The sequence below is a fragment of the Trachinotus anak genome, unplaced genomic scaffold, assembly GCF_046630095.1.
Source record: "Trachinotus anak isolate AG129_WGS33_773 ecotype Australia unplaced genomic scaffold, CSIRO_AGI_Tana_v1 ptg000012l, whole genome shotgun sequence".
Classification (NCBI taxonomy): Eukaryota; Metazoa; Chordata; class Actinopteri; order Carangiformes; family Carangidae; genus Trachinotus; species Trachinotus anak.
Window position 1 is genome coordinate 8,888,753 of NW_027273863.1, and position 20,924 is coordinate 8,909,676.

The 20,924-nt window shown below is 41.1% G+C and overlaps 3 protein-coding genes across 6 annotated transcripts; 1 reads left to right on the forward strand and 2 right to left on the reverse strand.

Moving 5' to 3' along the window:
• Positions 1 to 186: 186 nt before the first annotated feature.
• LOC139628527 (UAP56-interacting factor-like) lies at positions 187 to 4,578 on the reverse strand. The gene is made up of 9 exons (XM_071490250.1): positions 4,381 to 4,578; positions 4,077 to 4,217; positions 3,808 to 3,968; positions 2,114 to 2,262; positions 1,733 to 1,805; positions 1,468 to 1,523; positions 1,268 to 1,342; positions 889 to 1,015; positions 187 to 743 (listed from the first exon to the last, which is right to left on the reverse strand). Exons 1-9 carry the CDS (start codon positions 4,451 to 4,453, stop codon positions 642 to 644), a joined length of 957 nt encoding a protein of 318 aa, XP_071346351.1. The 5' UTR covers positions 4,454 to 4,578; the 3' UTR covers positions 187 to 641.
• Positions 4,579 to 4,626: 48 nt separating this feature from the next.
• Positions 4,627 to 10,692, forward strand: cpdp (CPD photolyase). Of its 3 annotated transcripts, none has more exons than XM_071490244.1 (10): positions 4,627 to 4,849; positions 5,061 to 5,434; positions 5,531 to 5,679; positions 6,148 to 6,330; positions 6,562 to 6,720; positions 7,293 to 7,491; positions 9,317 to 9,469; positions 9,602 to 9,723; positions 9,846 to 10,005; positions 10,116 to 10,692. In XM_071490244.1, exons 1-10 carry the CDS (start codon positions 4,827 to 4,829, stop codon positions 10,262 to 10,264), a joined length of 1,671 nt encoding a protein of 556 aa, XP_071346345.1. In that variant the 5' UTR covers positions 4,627 to 4,826; the 3' UTR covers positions 10,265 to 10,692. The 3 variants fall into 3 exon arrangements, with proteins under 3 accessions (XP_071346345.1, XP_071346347.1, XP_071346346.1); XM_071490246.1 differs by having other exon boundaries at positions 4,651 to 4,849; positions 5,119 to 5,434; XM_071490245.1 differs by having other exon boundaries at positions 4,654 to 4,849; positions 5,011 to 5,434.
• Positions 10,693 to 15,143: 4,451 nt separating this feature from the next.
• LOC139628526 (neuromedin-U receptor 1-like) lies at positions 15,144 to 20,630 on the reverse strand. Of its 2 annotated transcripts, XM_071490247.1 has the most exons (5): positions 20,472 to 20,630; positions 19,767 to 19,814; positions 18,945 to 19,669; positions 17,786 to 18,019; positions 15,144 to 17,489 (listed from the first exon to the last, which is right to left on the reverse strand). In XM_071490247.1, exons 3-5 carry the CDS (start codon positions 19,630 to 19,632, stop codon positions 17,182 to 17,184), a joined length of 1,230 nt encoding a protein of 409 aa, XP_071346348.1. In that variant the 5' UTR covers positions 19,633 to 19,669; positions 19,767 to 19,814; positions 20,472 to 20,630; the 3' UTR covers positions 15,144 to 17,181. The 2 variants fall into 2 exon arrangements, with proteins under 2 accessions (XP_071346348.1, XP_071346350.1); XM_071490249.1 differs by lacking the exon at positions 20,472 to 20,630 and having other exon boundaries at positions 17,060 to 17,489; positions 19,767 to 19,845.
• Between the last annotated feature and the right edge of the window lie 294 nt (positions 20,631 to 20,924).

Sequence of the window (20,924 nt, forward strand, 5' to 3'; positions counted from 1 at the left end):
TACAATGCTACAAATGCAAAGAAGGTGCAAGTGAACTTTGAGTATGTCACAAAAACACCAGATAACAGTCAATCAACGGGGAGATGACTGGGTTATATTTCATAGGCAGATGGCACTGTTTGATTATGAGAAGACAGGTGTTCAGCATCAGTGCGCAGAAGACTGATATGAAGCCGTACAAATATATCACATCTTTGAAGAGAAACTCATTTATTTGAAGAAACATTACAAAATAATTCTCAAAAAAGGTAGAGAACATACTTGCCAGCCCAGGAAATGCATAACGATCCTCTCTGAAAAATACTTCCAATCAGGCCTCCGAATAGTGTCATCAGTTCTAAGTCCAGAGGGGAAAAAAAAGCTCTTTCCTTCCCAGTATAGGACATCCACAATACAAACAGCTGCATATAATGATATGGACAATGAATGGGGACGTATTTTAAACCAACTCTTCCACTGACACTTGCACACTGGAGTTCTCACAGCTGAGCAGTTGTGCACGTAGTACACATTTGTCCCACGCTTGCCCACCCTCCTGTTCGTAAAGTCAGTCAATCCATTAGAAAAGTGGGGATCACCGTGTGGGTCTGAGCAGGACAAAGGAGCTTCAGAGTATTACTTGTCTCTGTCTTTTCTGCCGGCTAACCCACGGTAACAAATCGGCTGCCTTTACTGCTTTGTGCTATGGTGGTGCGCTGATCTTTCAGGATGCGGAATCGCTCATTCAAGGTCATCGATGTTTGCTGCAGAAAGAAAAAGTTTGAGGGCGGCATTTTACTACACTTTGTTGAGCGATATTTTTACAGACCGTGGAAATATACTTGCAGTTAAAATGGTCCTACGCCTGTATATTAAACCCTATGGAAATCTAAAGGAGCACGCTCTCACCGGTTTCCCAACACTGTTGATGTCAAACTGTAGAGGCACTCCTTTAGGTATTTTCTTCTCCACTGTTTCCACTTTCACAGGAGCAGAGCTGGTAGCAGGGGGATGCAGGGTCCAGGCAGTGGGAGGCCTATGAAGAAGTCACAGAAACAGTCACTTATTTTTTATTTATTTATTTATTTAAATCAGGAGGTGTCTTCTTTGCGATGTTTGGTTTGAAAGATCACTATCAACATGTAAGATCCCACATATGAGTGAGACAGAGCAACACTATACTATTATACCATGAATAAACATAATGTGTTTATGGAAATTATTTCCTTAACTATGTGTTAAACCAGTGTGTAATAATCCTGCAGGTTTTGTGCTAAGTGATGCTTACTCAGGCTGAGTCCTGGCTGTGGGGTTGTCAATCGAAACGGTCAAGATCCCACTGCTGGTTGTTGATGTGCGCCACCTGGTGGACAAACAGAGAAGCTATATCATGACATGAACACAAACACTGACCCTTAAAATGGCAAACAATGGTTCCCATCTAACAGCTAGAGCCGAAAAAAGACACTGGAGCCAACTAATACTTACTGCCGAGTTCTGACTGGAGCAGACTGAGGATTTGGCTTTTGCACCTGGGCTTGTACCTGCAAAGGACGTGAAGAATAAACACAATGGTGAATTAACATTTGGATTTAGTCTAGAGGTACATTTAAGTCTTTAAATACTCTGGTACAAAACAGGTAGAGGTACAGGTACAACTACACATACTAACAGAAGATTCACAACACATTCATATCAGCCTTCGAATATATTTTATAACTGTCCATAAGTCCATACAAAAAACATCATGTACCTTGAGTCCCCTGCGAAAAAAAAAAGTGGCCTGGCGTGCTTCCCTCTGAGTCTGCTGGACAGGCGGCAGTGGTCTGCAGGAGTGGAACGAAAAAAAGGGGGAACTTAAAATCACTGCAAGTTTATCAGTCTACGGTGAGCTGTACATACGGTAGCAAATTTAGATCTGTCTTCACCAAATCTAGAGAGTAGCATGATCACCTTCACTCTACTCTCCAAATTCCACCCTTGAACTGAGCCTTATGTGTAATGAAATACCAAAAAAAAAAGCCAGACTGAGTCCTTACACCACTTCCACAATTCTTTGTGTATTAATAGAGAACTATATGTTTGAACAAGTGCATCATGCAACTTTACTTAAGTTGTTGTAAGATGTTCTCACCGTCGTCGCAGCTGAAACGGTCTCCTTACTGATGTTGCACTCTGGCCTCTCTGTGCATCAGGCTGCCTGTGCGGCCACCTCTGACCCTCTGGCTTCCTGTACTGAGCTTCAGTGCGTTGAATGAATGGCCTCGTTTTCTGTCTTGTTTTCTAAAAAGGGGAGGTGCAGTGGAGAGTCTTTAATATACTCTAGATATAACCAAAGGCAGAGTTGTATTGTGTCTACAAACACACGAGAATATGGTTGTTTTTTTGGTTCTGTGTAAAATAAGCAATACTTGCGAAACATAGTTAAAGTCTTATCAAGCCAAATCTTTGTAATCAACAGAAAACAAAACTGCAAAACAAATATACACTTTGCTGAATTTACTGTCTTATATTAAGTGCAATGAAGCTTGATACTAAAAACCTTTAATAGTAGTCACTTCATTGAGGTACTGATTTGTTAAACCCTAAAGCACAGGTTAGCTCGGTGAGTTACAAACCTGTTCAACCTAATCAGTGAGGCCATACATTTTGTTGAATTTCAAAATGTGAGATATTATACTTTTTGTATACACTTTGCAAACAATTAGAATTTAAAGATAACTTTGATAAGAATGAGAAAAAATTAAATGACTCCAAAAGTGAATTGACATAACTCAATATCAAGTATGTAAAACACAGCTTTAACAGTGGCTCCCTCAGGTTTGATAGAAAAAGGTTCAAAGTCCCAATCACACCTGTCAAATTTCTTAGAGTTCATTTAGTCTTGAATATCAAACCCTGACAGTTAATTGCAAACAAAACTGCAAAGTCTCTATGATCATCTGGAAGGGGCAGCTAATGATGCAAGTTTGCCGTTTCTGGGCACCAGACAGCGGCTGCTAATGTCTGTTGCCAGGCAACAGGATGTGGAAAAACTCTGTACTCTACTTTAATGACCTGGCTCTGCCTGACCCTCTCCACACCCAGAGGCAGTTTATTGCTGTGCTTGCTTTTAGACTCAGCAAGCAAGAGGGGCTTTACGCACCAAGGTAACAAATAACGATGCACAGTTACTGAAAAGTATGTGTGCCTTTCTTAATTTTTATTTTTCAGCTAGTGCAGGCACAACCACTTAAGTTTCAGTGTCGGCTTCATATTCAGTGTTTAATCTTTACTATGGCTTCTTTTTTTTTCTCCACTGCTTACCCTTTTAGTGCTTTGTTTTTGTTTTTTTAAACAAAAAAGTTTTTTTTACTTCTTCGGCAAGAGGAAAGGGTATTGTTCAACTAAACTGTTAGGGCTAAGAGTTGAGATCTTAAAAATTATTTTCCTAATACACTTAATATTCAAGAGGCAGTGACTACTACTTCTGAATAATATGCCCACCAAAGAGAATTTGACAAGCTCCTCCAACACTGCTTTAGGAAGTTGTAACACTATACAGACTATTTGCATTTTAGAGTGAGCCAAAAAGGTAACGCAAAGAGCTTGAACTAGGCTGCTAGTTCTATATGCTGTTTCTAAACATGTGTGTCCCTTACTACAAACATTTTACACTCACAGCAATGATTCCAACATCCTGAGAAATTCTTCTTAAGTTCTTATTTATTTGATTTAAATGATGTTATGATTCCACAGTGAGATCTGTATGTGCAATAAGGTATCAGTCCAATATTAGAGGCTACTAACAGTGGCCTTGGGTATGCCCTGCAGTACGTCCTCCCTTACCTGGTTGAGTGCTGTTCTGTTGAGTGTCCCGACTCGTCTGAGCAGGGCGGTGGGCCTCCTGGCTGCCAGTCCTGTAATAACCCCCTGACCCCGTCGTCGACCCGGTAAGGTAGGGGCCCTTCTGTTTCTCAGTCTGGGTGCTCCTCCTCGTACGCCACCTCCTGGTAGAGATAATACTAGCACCATTACACACGTACAGCGTTGGTTCGATAAGAAAAGAAGCAAATGTCATTAATGAGGCAAACAGCACCGAAAGGACTGTGACACACCTCTCTGGACTGGGCCGGCAGTCCGCGGTGAAACTCCATTTCCTTGGGGTAAACGGCCTTTCTTCTTGACTGGCCGTCGGTTCACATTGGCCTGCCTCCTTTTTAGCTGTTGCTCTTTTTTATTCAACCGAATGATGTCATCTGTTAAATTTATCACACGAACAGCGATAAACAATGGCGCCTGAATGCTCAAGTGAAATGTATTTAGCTAGCCACCGACTCACTCCCACCACTAAGAAGCGTTAGCTAACACTAGCTAGTACTTTATTTTGGTAACCTTAACGCTAGCTGTTGAGGACCTTACCTAATGACATGTCGACTTTATCGGGAACCGCTGGTCTTCTCCCCCGACCTGCCGTAAAGTCACCTTTGTTCATACTTCAAAACCACGACAAGCAATCCTGAGTGAGGCGAGAAACTCAGTACTGGCCGCAAACCTTGCTAACTGTTCGTACCTTTTGAGGATACGATACAACACATACGGACCTCCTCCGAACGTAAACGGCGCCACGCATGCTCTGTAAACACACCCGCTTGCATTGTGGGAAACGTAGTGTGATTGAATGAAACAACCGTGTTACAAAACCTAAACACAAACGTGCTCATGTAACTGGTTGTGTAAGGGGGAAACGCGATACTCGCAAACATTTGCGGCAGCGACAGATATTTCTTCTGTCGTTTCTTCCGATTAGCGCAGGTTTTTTTCTCCACCTGTGTTGTAGCAGTCTCTCTCCAGGTCCTATCCTCTGAATGCTGCTTTGCATGTGGAAAGGGTAAGTTATCTTCAAAGCGACGTTCATTTGAACAAGGAGCTTTTGTAGTGTTGTTGTGCTGTTGGTTTTTTTTCCTTTGAGTTTGGTGTTGGACATATGTTCCTTAATGTGTTGTATCCTCATAATGAAGTATTCTGTTTCCGTGTCTGTGTTGCAAGCAGGAGCAGAGTTATTTTGAGTTTTTCACCATTTTCACCGTGGTTTCCTGCAGCTCACCGTTTCCCACTGCATCAAAGCGACTCTTGAATCTTGTTGTCCTCCCTAATCAGAGGCCCAGACCAGTTCTCTCCCTGTTGACCAAGTCATTCACCAGTGAAACCATCATGTCTGGCTTAAAACGCAAGGCAGCGTCTGCTCCTGCTGGAAAACCGGCCACTGCCAAGCAGCAGAAGCTGGCTCCCATGAAGGAGGAGAAGAAGGAGAGAGCTGGGGGCTGGCTGCAGGACCTTGTGAAGCAGCAGAGGTCAGAGAAGAAGGAGATGAAGTTCAACAAAAAGCGCCTCCGTTTCATGTCTGACACTGAAAAGATAAAGCAGGGCTCAGAGGGCGTCCTATACTGGATGTCCAGGGATTACAGAGTACAAGGTAAACGCCTAACACAACCAGCAGGGAAGCCATAAGAGACCTTGTTTGGCTTGCCTTTTCTTCACGTCTAATGTATGTTTTTCCTCCGTGTCCTAGATAACTGGGCTCTGATCCACGCGCAGCGGCTTGCTGTGAAGGAAAACCTTCCTCTGCACGTCTGTGTTTGTCTGGTTGTCCCAAAATCTGAACTGTCCACTCTGAGACATTACAACTTCATGCTGAAAGGTCTGGAAGAAGTCGCGAAGGTACTTACTTTAGTTTTGACATGGACATTTGCCATATTCTCTATTCTTTATGTTTATGTGATTGCAAATTAAATATCTTGGGATTTTATATGTTGGCCACACAAAACAGTCAATTCAAAGATGTAGCTCTGACTTTGGGCATTTTTCAGTGTATTTTAAAGTTTAACAGAAGAAACAATTAATTGGTTACTTGGACAAGGTTTATGGTTGAATAATGGAATATAACAATTGTTGCATTTGTAGTTAAATGCAACAACTAATTTAAAAATCAATCAGTAGAGTAGTCCCAAGGAGTATAAGTGGTAAAGGTAATATTAGAAGTGTTGCTGGAGAAGAATGGGGCCATTTAGAATATAACAAGTCAAATACACTGCACGGATGTCTGGCACTTATAACGGTATCTGGTCCACGTTGTAAAAGCCACAACTCTATGAGGCTTAACTTTGTTGTCGTACCCTTATTAAACAGGAATGTAAAGCCTTAGACATCCAGTTCCACCTGCTCCATGGTTCAGCGGGGGAGGTTCTCCCTGGCTTTGTGTCTGACCGCAGCCTGGGGGCGGTGGTCACAGACTTCTACCCCCTCAGAGAGCCACTACAGTGGTTGGAGGATGTCAAAAAGAGACTTTCTAAGGACATTCCCCTCATACAGGTAAAAAAAAAAAAAACCCTCAGTGTTCTGCATTATATTAATTCTCTGTTGAATAGTTCTTGTTGAGTTGTCCCCTGCGTTTCCCTGATTATATTTCTTACTTTATTGATTACTTGAATTATGTTGGCTCACAAAGAAATAAACGTATATGTTTTTGGCTTCATTTGTGTCCATGTCTCTGTTCCCTTAGTACCTGAGATATGATTTAAACACCGTATTTTCCTATTATAGGTTGATGCCCATAATATTGTTCCGTGCTGGGTAGCATCACCTAAACTCGAGTACTCCGCCAGGACGATTCGGGGAAAAATCACCAAGCTTTTGCCAGAGTTCCTCACCGATTTTCCTCTGGTAGAGAAACATCCCCACACAGCTACAAGAACCGCCAAAGTAAGTGCTGCAGTGACAGCGAAGGGCACATTCAGATTGCTGTGCTTAAAAGTTAATATGCTATCGTAAGGTGAAAAAAGAAGTCAAGTATTTGTTTTATGTCCAACTCAAGGACATTTGGCTCAGTTAAGATCACGCAAACGTAATTTGTCTTTTCCTAAAAATATTTATTGCTTTGGAAGTGTTTACTGAGATCAATACGATGGGAAAGCAAGCTGTCAGAGAGCTCATTGATAGGGTGTTTGGAAGTCAGACTACTGCAATAAAACACTTCCCTTCAACCTTCAGCTGTCTCCTCTCCTCTGCGCATTAGTTATTGATGAGTGAATATAAACAGTCGACTTTTTTTTTTTTTTTTTTTTTTTTGGCCATGCAAAAGTTTGAATCCCTTCCCGCTGCAGTTAAAGCTGCAGGAAGTGATTGATATGTCGATCAGTGGTTTGAGCCTCCTGATAACGAGAGGTGAAAGGCTCAGAACTTCACTGCTTTTGAAGTTTGCAGTTCACGATTACACCGCTGCCAGCTGTGACCTCTGCTGAGTCTTTCTCTTTTCTCTCTTCCTCCCCTCACAGCCAGTGGACTGGGACAAAACCCTGGCCTCCCTGCAGGTTGACAGAACAGTAGGAGCGCCAGAGTGGGCCAAGCCAGGCACCAAGGGAGGGATGGCCATGTTGGAGTCCTTCATTGATGTACGCCTTAAACTGTTTGGCACCCAACGCAACGACCCAAATGCTGCCGCCCTCAGTGACCTCTCCCCCTGGATCCGCTTTGGTCAGTGATAGCATGAAAAAAACCTGTGGATTTGAATGTAGTAGATATCATAGGAAAACATAAGATTTGTTTTTTTGCAAAAATCTGCAGTAACCATGAATTAGGAACTTCCTCATTTACCACCTCTTTCTCACGACTTACTTTTACACTTGTGACTTAAAAAAAACTATTGTGCGATATTTGAGCTCCTGGAATCACTGGTCAGATCGCATCTTCCTGCCTCTCTGGAGGCAAATCAGGTCACAGCAGTCTGGTTTTAGATCTGGTCTTAGTATAATAACTTCTATAGCTGTTGATCAACATGACAGTGTTAAATCACTGAATATAAAAAGCACTATATGTGGATGTGTCTAAGGCTTTTGATGCTGCTGACATATTTTGATATTTTGTGAAATGAGCTTCTTTCTAATGGTTTTGATGAGTCTTCTTAGAGCTGTTCAGAGTTCAGACTGTTGTTGCTGATGGTTTAAACTCAAGTCTCCATCTGTTTGGTAAAAGATGTCCCACATGGATCAATATTGCTATTTTCACTACAGATAAATAAGTAAATTGCATTACTTTATACCGACCATCAGTCCCACTTCACACCAGGACTTCTGCAGGTTACAGTTTACTATAACACTTGTTCTAAACTCCCAAAAGTCAAATTTTATGTAGATCACAACAGCTCTGATGTTACTACTTCAATCCTTAAATCATAACGGATACTTTTGATTTGATTTGATGGCAGATTGTACAAAACTCGCACTGAACACCACGTTGAAGAACTTCTAAAAAAAATACAAATTGGACTCTTCCACCAGAGCAGAAGCCATTTCTCCTTTCAAAACATAACACAATCCACCGTTTATAAAAATATCCTGTACACTCACGCTGCTGCCACTACCTTCAAACAACTGGACACCATTAACCACTATCCCGTTCCGATTTATTACTCAAAATACCTATTGCACTCATCACTGAGTTATATGAAAAAATTAGATGTTTATTACTTGTAATGCATTCAGAAGGTGTTCAGAAAGTGTTTTTTCACATTATGTTAGATTTCAGCCTCATGTTAAAATTACAATTAAAGTCTTTTTTCCCTCATCAATCTACACTCATTACCCTATAATGACAGATGACAGATTAAATTTATTAAAAAGGAAAGATGCCAATGCCAAAAGTATTCGTATCCTTTGATATGACACATGAAATTTAGCTCAGTCTCCCCCAATTTCTCTTGACCACTTTTGAGCTGATACTGACTTGACAGGATTTGGAAAGACACACACTTGTCTATATAAAGTCTCACAGCTGACAATGCATGTCAGAGCAAAAACCAAGCCATGAGGTGGAGGGAACTGTCTGCAGAGCTCAGAGACGGGATTGAGTCCAGGCTCAGATCTGGGGAAGGCTACAAAAAAACTCTGCTGCATTGAAGGTTCGCTCTGTTATTCTTAAATGGAAAAAGTCTGGAACAAACAGCACTAGAGCCTAGAGCCGTCATTGTGGGGTGTTGAGTGAAGATTGATAAGGGAATTTTTTTTTATTTCTATTTTGGCATAAGACTGCATCACAACAAATTGAAAGGCCATCCAGGAGGCATCAGCATATCTGTCTTCACTGACAAGGCTTTTCTTTCTAAGTTGTCAAGACATTGCACATCCTCAGTTGAGTTCAAAGTGAACAGCAGTGACATCATGTCACAGAGTAGATTAGCGTCCTCGTTGCTCATACCAACTCTGAACTGGGGAAGACACTCTTCTTTATGCCTATTGATTCTGTCCATCTTTAAATACCTCTTTTCTTATTCTCTCTCTCTATCTCTTCCCGCTCCCATCAGGCCACCTGTCAGCCCAGCGTGTGGCGCTGCAAGTCCAGCACGGCGGGAAGAACGCAGGTCAGTCGGTCTCCTCCTTCGTCGAGGAGCTGGTGGTGCGCAGGGAGCTGACGGACAACTTCTGCTTCTACAATAAGAAATACGACAGCGTGGAGGGTCAGTTGAAATCTCATTGTTCACTCTGTTGTAATGAGTGTCCCATACTGTAGGTGACATCGTACAGAGGAGTGATCCGCTCACAGTCTGAATAAATTTTTCTATGTTGTATGATGTGCTTGTGGTATCAAGGTGCGTACGAGTGGGCTCGGAAGACCTTGAAAGATCACGCCAAAGATGTGAGGCCGTATCTCTACACTCGTCAGCAGCTGGAGAAAGCACAGACTCATGACAAGCTCTGGAACGCAGCTCAGGTACAACACTCAGTCTGGGCCGGCTCAGGTCTCACTTTGCCTTTTTTGTTTCTGATGCAAACATATTCGTTCGCTAGTTTGTGCTTTGTGTCTTACCACCTTTTATTGCTTGTCTCTGTTAGTACCAGATGGTCACTGAGGGGAAGATGCACGGTTTCTTGAGGATGTACTGGGCCAAAAAGATTCTGGAGTGGACTTCCTCACCAGAGGAGGCGCTCTCTATCGCCCTATACCTCAACGATCGCTATGAGCTGGATGGCCAGGACCCTAATGGCTTCGTCGGTAAGCAGAAAGATTGAATTCTCCTCAGTTGAGCAAGTGTGACACTGCTTTACCGCATTGTTTTTTTTTCTCACATTTTCCGCCCTTCCTCTGTTTTTTCCCTCCTGTAGGTTGTATGTGGTCTATTTGTGGCATCCATGACCAGGGCTGGGCAGAGAGACCTGTTTTTGGAAAGATCCGGTACATGAACTACAAAGGTTGCACTCGGAAGTTTGACGTAGCCCGGTTTGAGCGAAAGTACTGTCCCAAAAACCTCTGAAACATGAAATGTTTTGAAGGATGGGAATAAAATGCCTGCCAGCCTTTATCTCCCACACCTTTCCCTCAGGGAGTGTTTGTTTCGCATCTGTAGCAGTGGATTTTCTTCTTCTCTTTGTGCCTCGTTGCTTTTTTAATGTCCAAAACATTCAGTATAGTATTACTCGGGCTGTTGTTTTTACTGGCTCTTTCTACTGGATCGTTCTACTTTGTGTTTATACTTTATACTGTATATTAGTGTTTTTTTTTACTCTTGCTCTTTACTATAAATTTTATTTAACAAAGATGTTTTGTTTGGGGTTATAGTGTTTCACCAGCTGATTCCACAGGCTCTTCTGTGGAGCAGCTCAGGGGATTTGACTTTTTTTTTTTTTTTTTTTTTTTTTCTTCTATACCAAACTTTACACAAAATTAAAGTCATAAACTATTTCCTGTTAGTTAATCTTAGTGTCTTTATTCATTTACAGTTCTTCCACTCTAAGCTCCTAAACAGTTTAGTTGCCTGTAATAGACTTGTTTGATTAATACTCACTCAAAAGCATACACCCACTTACAATCGCTTAGAACTGACCTCGCAAAGAAGTTTAACTCAAGGATTATAGCCTTACTTTTAAGCATTATCTACAAACTACTGTGACTGATCTGTCACCTTCAAAATAATTTAACCAAAGAAGCGTTTTCTTTTAAACACATTTCGGCATGAAGCGTCAACAAATGGATGATTCACATTAGAGAAACGAAGAATGTGTTCCTTAAGCCAACACAAGGAGCAAAAAAGACAAATACACACAGCGATACATGCACTTGTATTTGCAGGAACTGAGTTACATCACAGTTGCAAATGTGCTTTTATCAAGCGCTGATGTAATTAAACACGGAAACAAAAACCACTTCTACCCACCCTAATTAACTGCACCCTCAGTAGTGGATAAAAACAGTCCCTTCAGGTGAGAACACACACAACATCATTTCGCAAAACAATATGAAGCCTCCTCTGTGCTATGGGCTGTTTTATTGTGTTAGTTCATTTCAGGAGGAAGAGATATACGGTATGTGCTAATTAGCTGAAACCAGTCAGTGTATGGCTGTAGGGAATAAGAAATCCAGAGTGATATATCAAACTGTAATTTACTGGTTTTAGGTCCGATGCACAGTTTCTGTCACACTGGCTATTTGCCTTTACATGCTGTTGTAGACGAGGAGTTATGTCTTGAGGAAAATAATTAGATATAAAACAGCAGCGTGAGTCCTATTAAAGACTAAGTTAATTTCCTAGAGGAAATAAGATTGTGTTGCATAAACCCATCATGCAGTATATAGAACTTAAAACAATCATGTTTTAGTTTTAATTTTTGTTTTAATCGTGTTTTTATATCATCATATTCTAAATAATCTTGCCTCCCACAAGAGAAAATGTAACATACGTTTATTCGATAATGCTGTGCGGTGCAACTCGTTGTGACTGGCATACATGAATCTTATTCCAGGTGGTCCCTTAACCAGACCAATAGATTCATGCTAATAATGCAGAGCAGTGAGGGTATACAAACTTACAAGGATGTCCATATTTAGACATTCTTCTAGTGCAGCTGTAAGCAAATGTTTTATGTGAAGGGTTGTTTAATCCAGTGCTGAAACAATAGGCCCACTAGAATACCAATATTTCACTTTAACAGCACATGAATACTGACTCAAAGAGGGTGGTGCCAGTAAATTTTAAGCCTTTTATTGCTTTATGAAACAGATCGTGGCAGACAGAGAGGTACTTGACGTCACAGCTTAGTATGACTGCAGCAGTCACAGCTCACAGCTCTTTTAACACTGAGGCTTTAAGCTGCAGAGATGGTTATTGCATTATTTTGTTTATGATGTGATGAGCAAAGTTGAGTCTTCTTGGGTTTCACAGTTATATGAATACCCCATACACAAATGTAATATATTAAATTTCCATATATGAAATCTGTACATGTAAAATAAAAATACATATGTAAAAAGTATATATTAAATTAGAATTACAGTATATCCAGAGGATGTACATATATGATAATCATATATCCATGCTATAGATGACATATATACGTTCACATTTTGTCATATATTACATTTCTGTATGGGAGAATAAGGTTACACACCTAAAACTAGCTCAGTTGTGTACTTTTGTGCAGAATGGAGCTGGTTCTCACTAATGGCCGTCTATAAACTCTGTCTCTGACCTTTGTGTCATGCACATATTATCACTCCAGTAGTTCTCTTACCTCATGTGGATGCCAAACAAGGCTAACCACTTTGCTAAAAATGACAGTGCCCTGCTGTTATAGGTAATTACATTTTAAATAGACCTTTTACAGTCTACAGCCGTGCCAGCGGCACTTTGAGGATGCACTTACGCACAGCAGAGTTTTAAGCGAAATACTAGTCAACATGCTAACATGCTAACAATTAGAATGCTAAAAAACCATAATAATTCAGTCTGCAGCATACTAACTGGTCTGAATTAAATATTTTTTAACAAAAATATTTACATTTACTTATTAGGACTAAACACAAAGCTGAGGCAGGTGTGTGTCATTAGCTTGCAAGTGATTAACCGTCTTCAACAAATTAAAATTTTTACCTGACAAAAGGAAAGTAAAGGGACCAGCTACACCAAAGTTAATGGCAATCCATAGTTGCTGAGACAGTTCACTAAAAGCCACAAATGTGAGCAGCACATAGCAAAGCGAATGGGATTCATCCTCTGGAGACCACGAGTGTCTGTAGAAACTTTCATGGCAATTCATCCAGTGGTTGTTGAAATACATCAGTCTTGACCAAAGTGGTGGAGCAACAGACTGACATGAATGTCTCCAGAGCCATGCTGCTAGCGTGGCTAAAAACGTATATTTCTCCTGCTCTTCTGGGGAGTTTCTCTCTCTTGACTTTGCAGCACCGCAGCATCATTGTAAGGAGAATCTACTCACAGCAGAACTCCTGTCCTGGGATTTACCTGTCTTTTGTGAAATAGCTTGCGTATAAATTGATTGGAGAGCGAAGCTCGCCTGCTAAGACTGGTATAAGAAGGAGAAAATGAAAAGTGTGAAGCAGAGTTTAATCAATGTGCTGTTGATATCCCCTTTCCCCTTTACCTCCCAATATTTACAGTCTTCAAATTACTTTTTTTGCTCACACTGATGCACGTATATTTATCTTCATGTGAGCTTATTCCACAAGGTTCCCAGCTGAATAATGTTGTGCCTCAACCTTGACACTCCAATAGTGATTGGCACAAGCAATTTTCAAGGGTGAAAATGCCTTCAAATTGTGAAAACTAATTCCCCGCAGGCCCACGTGTTCCCTGGAATCTGTGATCATGCATTATCAGTCAGGCCACAATTATTTTCCATCTATTTATTCTTTACACCCACATATCCTGTTCAGGGTCGCAGGAGGAGGAGGTGGTAGAATGCACAAGGTTAGAGGGCGATGCGTAGTTTTCCCATTGTTGAGTTTTCTTATTAATCTAACCTGCATCCCTTTGAACTGTGGCATGACACCCACGCACAGAGAACCTAAGGTAGATTTGATTAGTGCTAAAAACTGACTCACTGTTCACAAATTCACCTTCTCCATATAGTCGTTGCACCAGAGCTGGACTGAGACTTTTCCTGAATTAAAATAAATTCAAAAGTATTTGTTCAGTTAAGTGAACAAGCTGCACCATTGCTGATGTGCTACTTTTGCTACACAGCCAGTGTAGACAAGGTGCTTGTGTGTGTGTGTGTGTGCGTGTGTGTATATATGTAGACACAGAGAGACAGAAAGAGAGTTGGGAACATATCAACCCTATAATTTTATTGGTAGGGATAACATCAAAGGATGAATCTACAAAGATATGATGGCTGTTTAGGGAACTGCTCATGATTTAAGGATGTGAAGGTAAAAGGTTGGACAAATCTAAACAAATGGGATTGTCATACAAATGTAATATTATTCAATTGGTCTAACTTTAGGGAAACTTTAGCCAAACTATTAATGTCATTACTGAATGTCTGAATCTAAGTCTTTAAATGAACCAATCCTCTGCTTGTATAGGATCATAGAGCCATTATCTGTCAGTGGTGGCAGAAGTGTCCAATGAAAGGGCCTAGAATTTTCTCTAATGCTTTAAACCCATTAAATCATTTCCACATGTTTAAAACAGAATTAACTAGTTTTTAACAGCTCAGCACCATTGCTCCGCTCTCTGTTGAACACACCAGGTCAGGGATGTAGTCTCGTGTCTTCTCTGGCTTTTTTCTCAGCTGCTGTTCTTGTTAGAATGACCTTCAGTTTTCAATCACACCACAAGTGTCAATCCACACTTGCAATAGGCTTAAAATCATTATGAGACACCTCGTGCCATCCTTTCTGTCATGAGCCACATCTCCTCCTCCATACCCCACTTATCTCTGATATGCTCTTGCGCTTCTGTATTTCATCCTGTTCTCGCACTTGTCTCAAATGATCATTTCGGTGTCTTGAGAATTACTTAGCAATATGGTTGCCAGACCTTATCGTCTGCTGCTTTAATAGAGGTGATCTATAAGTTTGCAGTTGCATTGACTATGTCAATTAAGTTTCTAAATTAAAATGTGTAACTCTCTTCTTTTCATCATGCTGTGTGTCAAAACAAGTCAGGATGGTGCATTTGAATTACTTACACAAATGTAAATGCAAGCTGGGTTTGAACTGATGCAAGCGACATGATGCCAAAAAACAAAAACTGCAGTTCCTTCCTCTTGCAGCGCCTACTGAGCATCACACTGACTTTTTATTGTTTCTAATTTACAATTTTCAACATGTAGAAATTTCCAGATCTCTGCTCATTTCTCTGAGTGACAGTCAAAATGAAACACATCATATTTCTCATTTGGGTTGATTTGTACTTTAATTTCATAGCTCCCTAATTCTGCTCACATAATTCCTTAAAGTTAAATGATACCGTCTGCCTCATATTGCTACACCAAAGAGCCATGGGTGGCGATAATAACCATGCTGCTGAAACACCATTACAAGGGTGATACCGTGATTCAGGCTTTTAAATGAGTCGATTTGCTGAGGCTGTGGGTAAACAGCGTATTCTGTTTTGGTGATGGAAGTTGTGGGTATACTGACAGTCATTAGTGCTGGTGTGGCACTCTGATAACATTGCACCATTACACAGTGTTTTGTCAGTATCCGTCATTTAGCTCACTTCTTTTTTTGTGTCCTCCTCTTCATTCACCTTGTTTTTTTTTTTCCCATATTAGTGACCCAGTGACATCATCTTTCCCTTTAGCCTGTACCCCTCACAATCATCATCTCCATGTGTACAAATTACTTTCTCCCCTGCACTGCGTGTCATCCAAAGCTGAGATGAGACAGCCCAGTGGAAATGTTCTTGAGGCTCCTGGCACACCTCATTACTCATAAATAACTTGTATTGTTCAGGCAGCACTTTAACCACGATGTTTACACATTTCTGACATTTCTGTCCTGGAGCTGGTTGCTTTGTAGAAGTCTGAATATGAAAACAAGTGCAAAGGCTTATTATGCTCATTTCTTTCCAAATTAAACCAGGAATAAGAACAATAACTCTGCTGGCACATCTTACCACCAGCGCTTACAAGCAAAAGCAGGCCATGGTATCATATAAACTATTTCAAGGGTACACGCTGAGAAAAACGTTCGTGCTTTCATGAGATAGTAGATAAGACTGCATCAGACCCTGTGCATTAATAAAAGAGGTGATAAATATTCACATGTCCTATATACAGGTAATGCAAATGTTAAAGCAGTTAATTGATACATTGAACAACAATAGCACATTTTAAAATCAGCAAGCAGTAGCTGAATGTGATACTTCAAACCTGGAAATAACCATTTCTAAAATCATGATGTATATTTTGTTAATCAAGTTTTGAACAATATGTGGAATTACTAATATTGTACATCGTATAAATAAATACACAATACAGTTATCAAAGAAATATGTGTGGGAACATAGCAGTTGGTGTATGAAATCATTGTGCCTCATGTATTTTCTGAATCTAATTCAAATACTTGTAAGGCACTGGCTATAATACCACAGTCAAACCATCTTATTATTATTCCACTGTTCTCCTTAATTAATTTTCCTTTTCACCTCTGATTCATTCCCAGACAAGCGAGAGCCGTAATGCATTCATTCTTTGCCCTGACAGCGTGTCGATGTCAGCGCTCGGAGCTGTACAGCAGTAAATAGGAAATGTTATGCTTCACATTATACAGTAAATACAATAAATACAGTTCACAAATAGAAATGATTTACTTTTCAGACAGATGATGGGTTACATATCCAGTGCATAAATTGCATCATCTATATGAAAATCCCATCATTCATGTAAGCATTGACTTGTCATCTTTTCGCTTCATTCAGGATGTTGTCTTATTCCACCTCCCTCTAAATGGGATTTGAGTTACTGTAGATATTACAGTCGGAGAGTGTGCAGCATGCAAGCATGCTTACTTTTTCTTAAGTGCGTCTCTTAAGGCTTGTCACATAGCCTTTGGTCACACAGTATATCCTTCATCCGTTCATGCCCTACCACATACAGGGTAATATCCTTCTATTTGGGGCCTAGTTGAAGGTGTTTTGATGCCACAAACCTCCAAAAGACTTTCAATGCACCTTATCATAGATTTTTATTTTAAAACAACATTCCCTTATTTGGTGTGTTGATGACGGTGATGGTTGGTCCGACATATCCCTTGGGTATTCAGTTTGGATCAGATCAACCATCTGTGTAGACCACAGGGCATCAAACCATTCAGTGACACCTCATGCCCTGTCTTTGATGTCTTCCTCCACTAAATTATTTTTCTTTCATTTGTCACCTATCTGTGTATAATGTTATCGGACTTCCTGTGGCCCAAAAGACCTCATGTCCATTTCATACTGGGCGTTTTCTCGCTCAAGGTGCTGCGTTGGGTCATCTGTAAACTGGAGCGTACATGCCATCTGTTAGAATAACACATCACGTCACTGAACATTTCTCTGAATCTGGTGGACATGAGGTTGTAGAGGATGGGGTTGATGGCGGAGCTCAGGTAGAAGCAAACACCAGAGACAATGTGGACGTGCTCGAAGATCTTGAGGTGCTCTTCGGACGACGTGTCGATGTAGCTCCACGCCAAGCGGTCCACGTGGAAGGGAGCCCAGCAGAGGCCAAACACAACCACCAGCACACCTGGTTCAGAGGGACAAAGTACATAAGTCATAGTCAATCGGACGGACAGACAGACTGACAACAGGCAAACAGAAGCACGCACACAATCATGACGTCAGTCCAATCACCAGCATTTGACAGATGGCAAGACAAAGCTGAGACAGATGGGCATGTAGCCAAGTTAAGAATGGTAAAATGGAAAAACAGCAAATACATATGGGAACAATTGGTGTTAATTAATACTCATATGCACATCCACTGTCAGTTTAAATTCTGTTTTTACAACTTGATAAAAATATAAATGAAATGACACTCACACAGCATTTTGGTGACTTGCACGTTGCGTTTGCTGAGCTTCTGCTTATGGGACCTGGAGAGACTTTCCGATCCAAAGCTACACCTGTTGTCCACCATGGTTGTTACCCTCTGCCTGCGGAGCTGCAAGCCAATGAGCAGGTAGAGAACGCTAATTATCAGCATGGGGAGCAGGAAGAAGACCAGCGTGGAAACCAGGATGATCAGGTTGTACATCCACAGGGGCTTGACCACAACTGAGGATGAAGATGTAACAATGTGAAATAGCACAGATTTGTCAGTAAGATCATGCTCGCAGGTGTGCCATGGGTACTGCTGGTTCATGCGTCACTGCAAAATCTCCTCGCCCTTTTTAGCCATGCTAGCAGTACGTCTCTAGAGATGGCAATGCCGGTCTGTAGCTACGTCCAGCGCTTTGATCCAGACTGAAATATCTTAACAATCGCTGGATGGATTGTTGCAACACATTGTAAAGACATTGTGGTCCCCAGAGGATGAACCGTGCTGACTTTAGCAGGTCTAAAGTGCTGTTTGGTTTTTAAGTAATATTTCTTGACAATTATTGGATGGATTACCATGAAATTTGGTACATATATTTGTGGTGCCCAGAGGATGAATCCTAATGACTTTGGTAATCATCTGACTTTTTTTTCTAGCGTAACCATGAAATTCACATTTGTGGTTTTTAGTGATACTTCAATTGAATGGAGCAATTCAATTCAATTCAATTCAATTTTATTTGTATAGTACCAAATCATAGTATACATCATCTCAAGGCACTTTACAGCAATGTGACATATTGTACAGATATGTCCCCCTTTGGATCAATTGTGATAACTAGGTACTCCTTTACTTTTTTTAAATCTAGTGTCATCAAGAGGTCATAATTTTAATTTGTCTTCATGACCAAAGACCTGCAAAGTAATGACATTCCCATCAGCCTCAGCTGTGTTTAGTGCTAATTAGAAAATATTAGGATGTTGACATGCTAAATTTAGATGGTAACCATTGGTAAACATTATCCCTGCTTAACATCAGGATGTTAGCATTGTCATTGTGAGCTTGTTTGCATGCTGACGATAACATTTATCCTCATAGTACTGCTAGCGTGGCTGTAGACTCGTAAAAACAACAAAAATAAAATATAAAATATAAACGTACGGCACATTGCAGATCGAGGAAACTGTCGTCCAAACATCTGAGGCAGCACCCTAATCCCATGCAGACTGGTGTTTGGGATGGCACACAGCATGGACAGAGCCCACAGGATGAAGATTACCCTCTTGACGTGAGCACGCGTGGCAATGTGTTTGACTTTTAGGGGGTGGACCACCGCCATGTAGCGTTCCACACTGAGTGCGGTGACATTGAGGATTGAGGCAAAGCAGACGGTCTCAAAGAGAAAGGTTTTGAAGTAGCAGCCCCCCTCCCCGAGCAGGAAGGGGTAGTTCTGCCACATGTCATAGAGCTCTAACGGCATGCCCAGCAGCAGCACCAGCAGGTCAGACACCGCCAGGCTCAGCAGGTAATAGTTGGTGGGTGTCTGCATCACCCTGTAGCGTAAAATGACTGCACAGGTCAAAGAATTGCCCAGGATGCCCACCATGAAGATGCTGAGGTAGGTAACACAGACGGGAGAGAACACGGGGGACCTCAGGGGCCCCAGGTGCTTGGCCAGATACTCCTCTTCGCTCAAACACATGTCACCCTGTTCTTGTTCAGTAGCATTCGTCAACAACCAGGAGATATTCACCCCACACAACACAGCAGCCTCAGGGCAGCCTGTGTCGCTGAAAACTGTGGCATTGGTTTTGGAAAGTGCTTCGAGAGAACAGTTCAGCTCTGGCATGTTGGTGATTGGCAAGAAGGTTACTGGGTCTCTAAACCTAATGGAAAGAATAAAGAAGAGAAAATTTTAAAGGGGCAGTCCGCCGATTTTACACATTAAGTTGAATTTACTCATTAATAAGAGAACTACTTGACCTGTGAAAACAGCTGTATAATGTTGTCTGAGGCTGAGGAGAGAGTTTTCTGAAATTTGAAAAAATAACCCTGATGACATAACAGTGATGTAATCAAGGAGCATGAGACTTAAAATTTACAACAACGTCTGAGTTACAATGATGGTGCTGAGTTTGAATGATGAAGGCATTTACCATGCAGGGAAGCTCAAATTAAAGATGCTAGCCAACAGGACTGTAGGATCCTGCTGTTTCAGAGCTTGATGTGCTTGTGACTAAAAGTCAAGATATCTTGGCCACTGATCTTGAGCAGTCATCCTTTTGGAAGTGTAACACTAAATTACTGGAATACCCCTTTTCAGCTAAGAGCGAACAGATACTGTTGTACACTGAACAAAATGCTTGTCTTGTATCTGGAGAATCTGATTAATGAGACGCAGAGTGACACCCAGTGAAAGGTAAGTGTGATCTAGTAACCATGTAATTATACTGGAAAAAAGGAATTTAATTTTCTTAAATATGTTTGGTAAACTCTCTTGTCCTTACACAAAGCACTCACTTAAAGACGAACAAAGCCACAACATTGTCTGTTCAGTAGAATAAACACTCCAGAGAGGCTTTTGTTTGGATTCCCACACTGGATTTGCTCATCCATTCAGCATGCAACAGAGTTATTAGGATAACTTCCTGTAAGGAACAAAAAGGAATAATAAAAAAAAAACCCCACCTGCAACTTGTGGACTTCTTGAGGGCTCTGTCTTCTCCTTATTTGCGAGATGAACAAATGATTTGAAGAAATGTGAGAAGATGTGTAATCACCATATTCCTCTGCATCCTTGACTTAGTTTTTCTGGTTCTTTATCTTGACTGCTTTGGTGCTTCAGTGCGTCACAGCTGCCTTGACTTCCCATATATATACGAGCCCTGATGTTTATCCCACCTCCCTCTCTCTCTCTCTCTCTCTCTCTCTCTCTCTCTCTCTCCCTCCATCACCAAAGCATCCTGTTTGCTGCCTCCACCATTTGCTGCCTTCTTTATCTGTGTCTCCTCCAGTTCAACTTCATTTCACCTTTTTCTCTCTCACACCCCAACACCACAAACACACACACACACACACACACACACACACACACACACACACACACACACATTATCTTTATGTATGAACCTACAGAGACTC

What these genes read in the sequence shown, in the direction of transcription:
- LOC139628527 (XM_071490250.1), bottom strand. Translation starts at nt 4,453, where the DNA reads ATGAACAAAGGTGACTTTACGGCAGGTCGGGGGAGAAGACCAGCGGTT. An exon ending in TAAAGTCGACATGTCATTAG is followed by an intron (nt 4,218 to 4,380) that starts GTAAGGTCCTCA and finishes TAAATTTAACAG; the next exon opens with ATGACATCATTCGGTTGAAT. An exon ending in GCTCCAGTCAGAACTCGGCA is followed by an intron (nt 1,343 to 1,467) that starts GTAAGTATTAGT and finishes TTTGTCCACCAG; the next exon opens with GTGGCGCACATCAACAACCA.
- cpdp (XM_071490244.1), top strand. Translation starts at nt 4,827, where the DNA reads ATGCTGCTTTGCATGTGGAAAGG. An exon ending in AGGACATTCCCCTCATACAG is followed by an intron (nt 6,331 to 6,561) that starts GTAAAAAAAAAA and finishes TTCCTATTATAG; the next exon opens with GTTGATGCCCATAATATTGT. An exon ending in AGCTCTGGAACGCAGCTCAG is followed by an intron (nt 9,724 to 9,845) that starts GTACAACACTCA and finishes TGTCTCTGTTAG; the next exon opens with TACCAGATGGTCACTGAGGG.
- LOC139628526 (XM_071490247.1), bottom strand. Translation starts at nt 19,632, where the DNA reads ATGCCAGAGCTGAACTGTTCTCTCGAAGCACTTTCCAAAACCAATGCC. An exon ending in TCCTCGATCTGCAATGTGCC is followed by an intron (nt 18,020 to 18,944) that starts GTACGTTTATAT and finishes CTTCATCCTCAG; the next exon opens with TTGTGGTCAAGCCCCTGTGG. An exon ending in GCAAGTCACCAAAATGCTGT is followed by an intron (nt 17,490 to 17,785) that starts GTGAGTGTCATT and finishes CCTCTGAACCAG; the next exon opens with GTGTGCTGGTGGTTGTGTTT.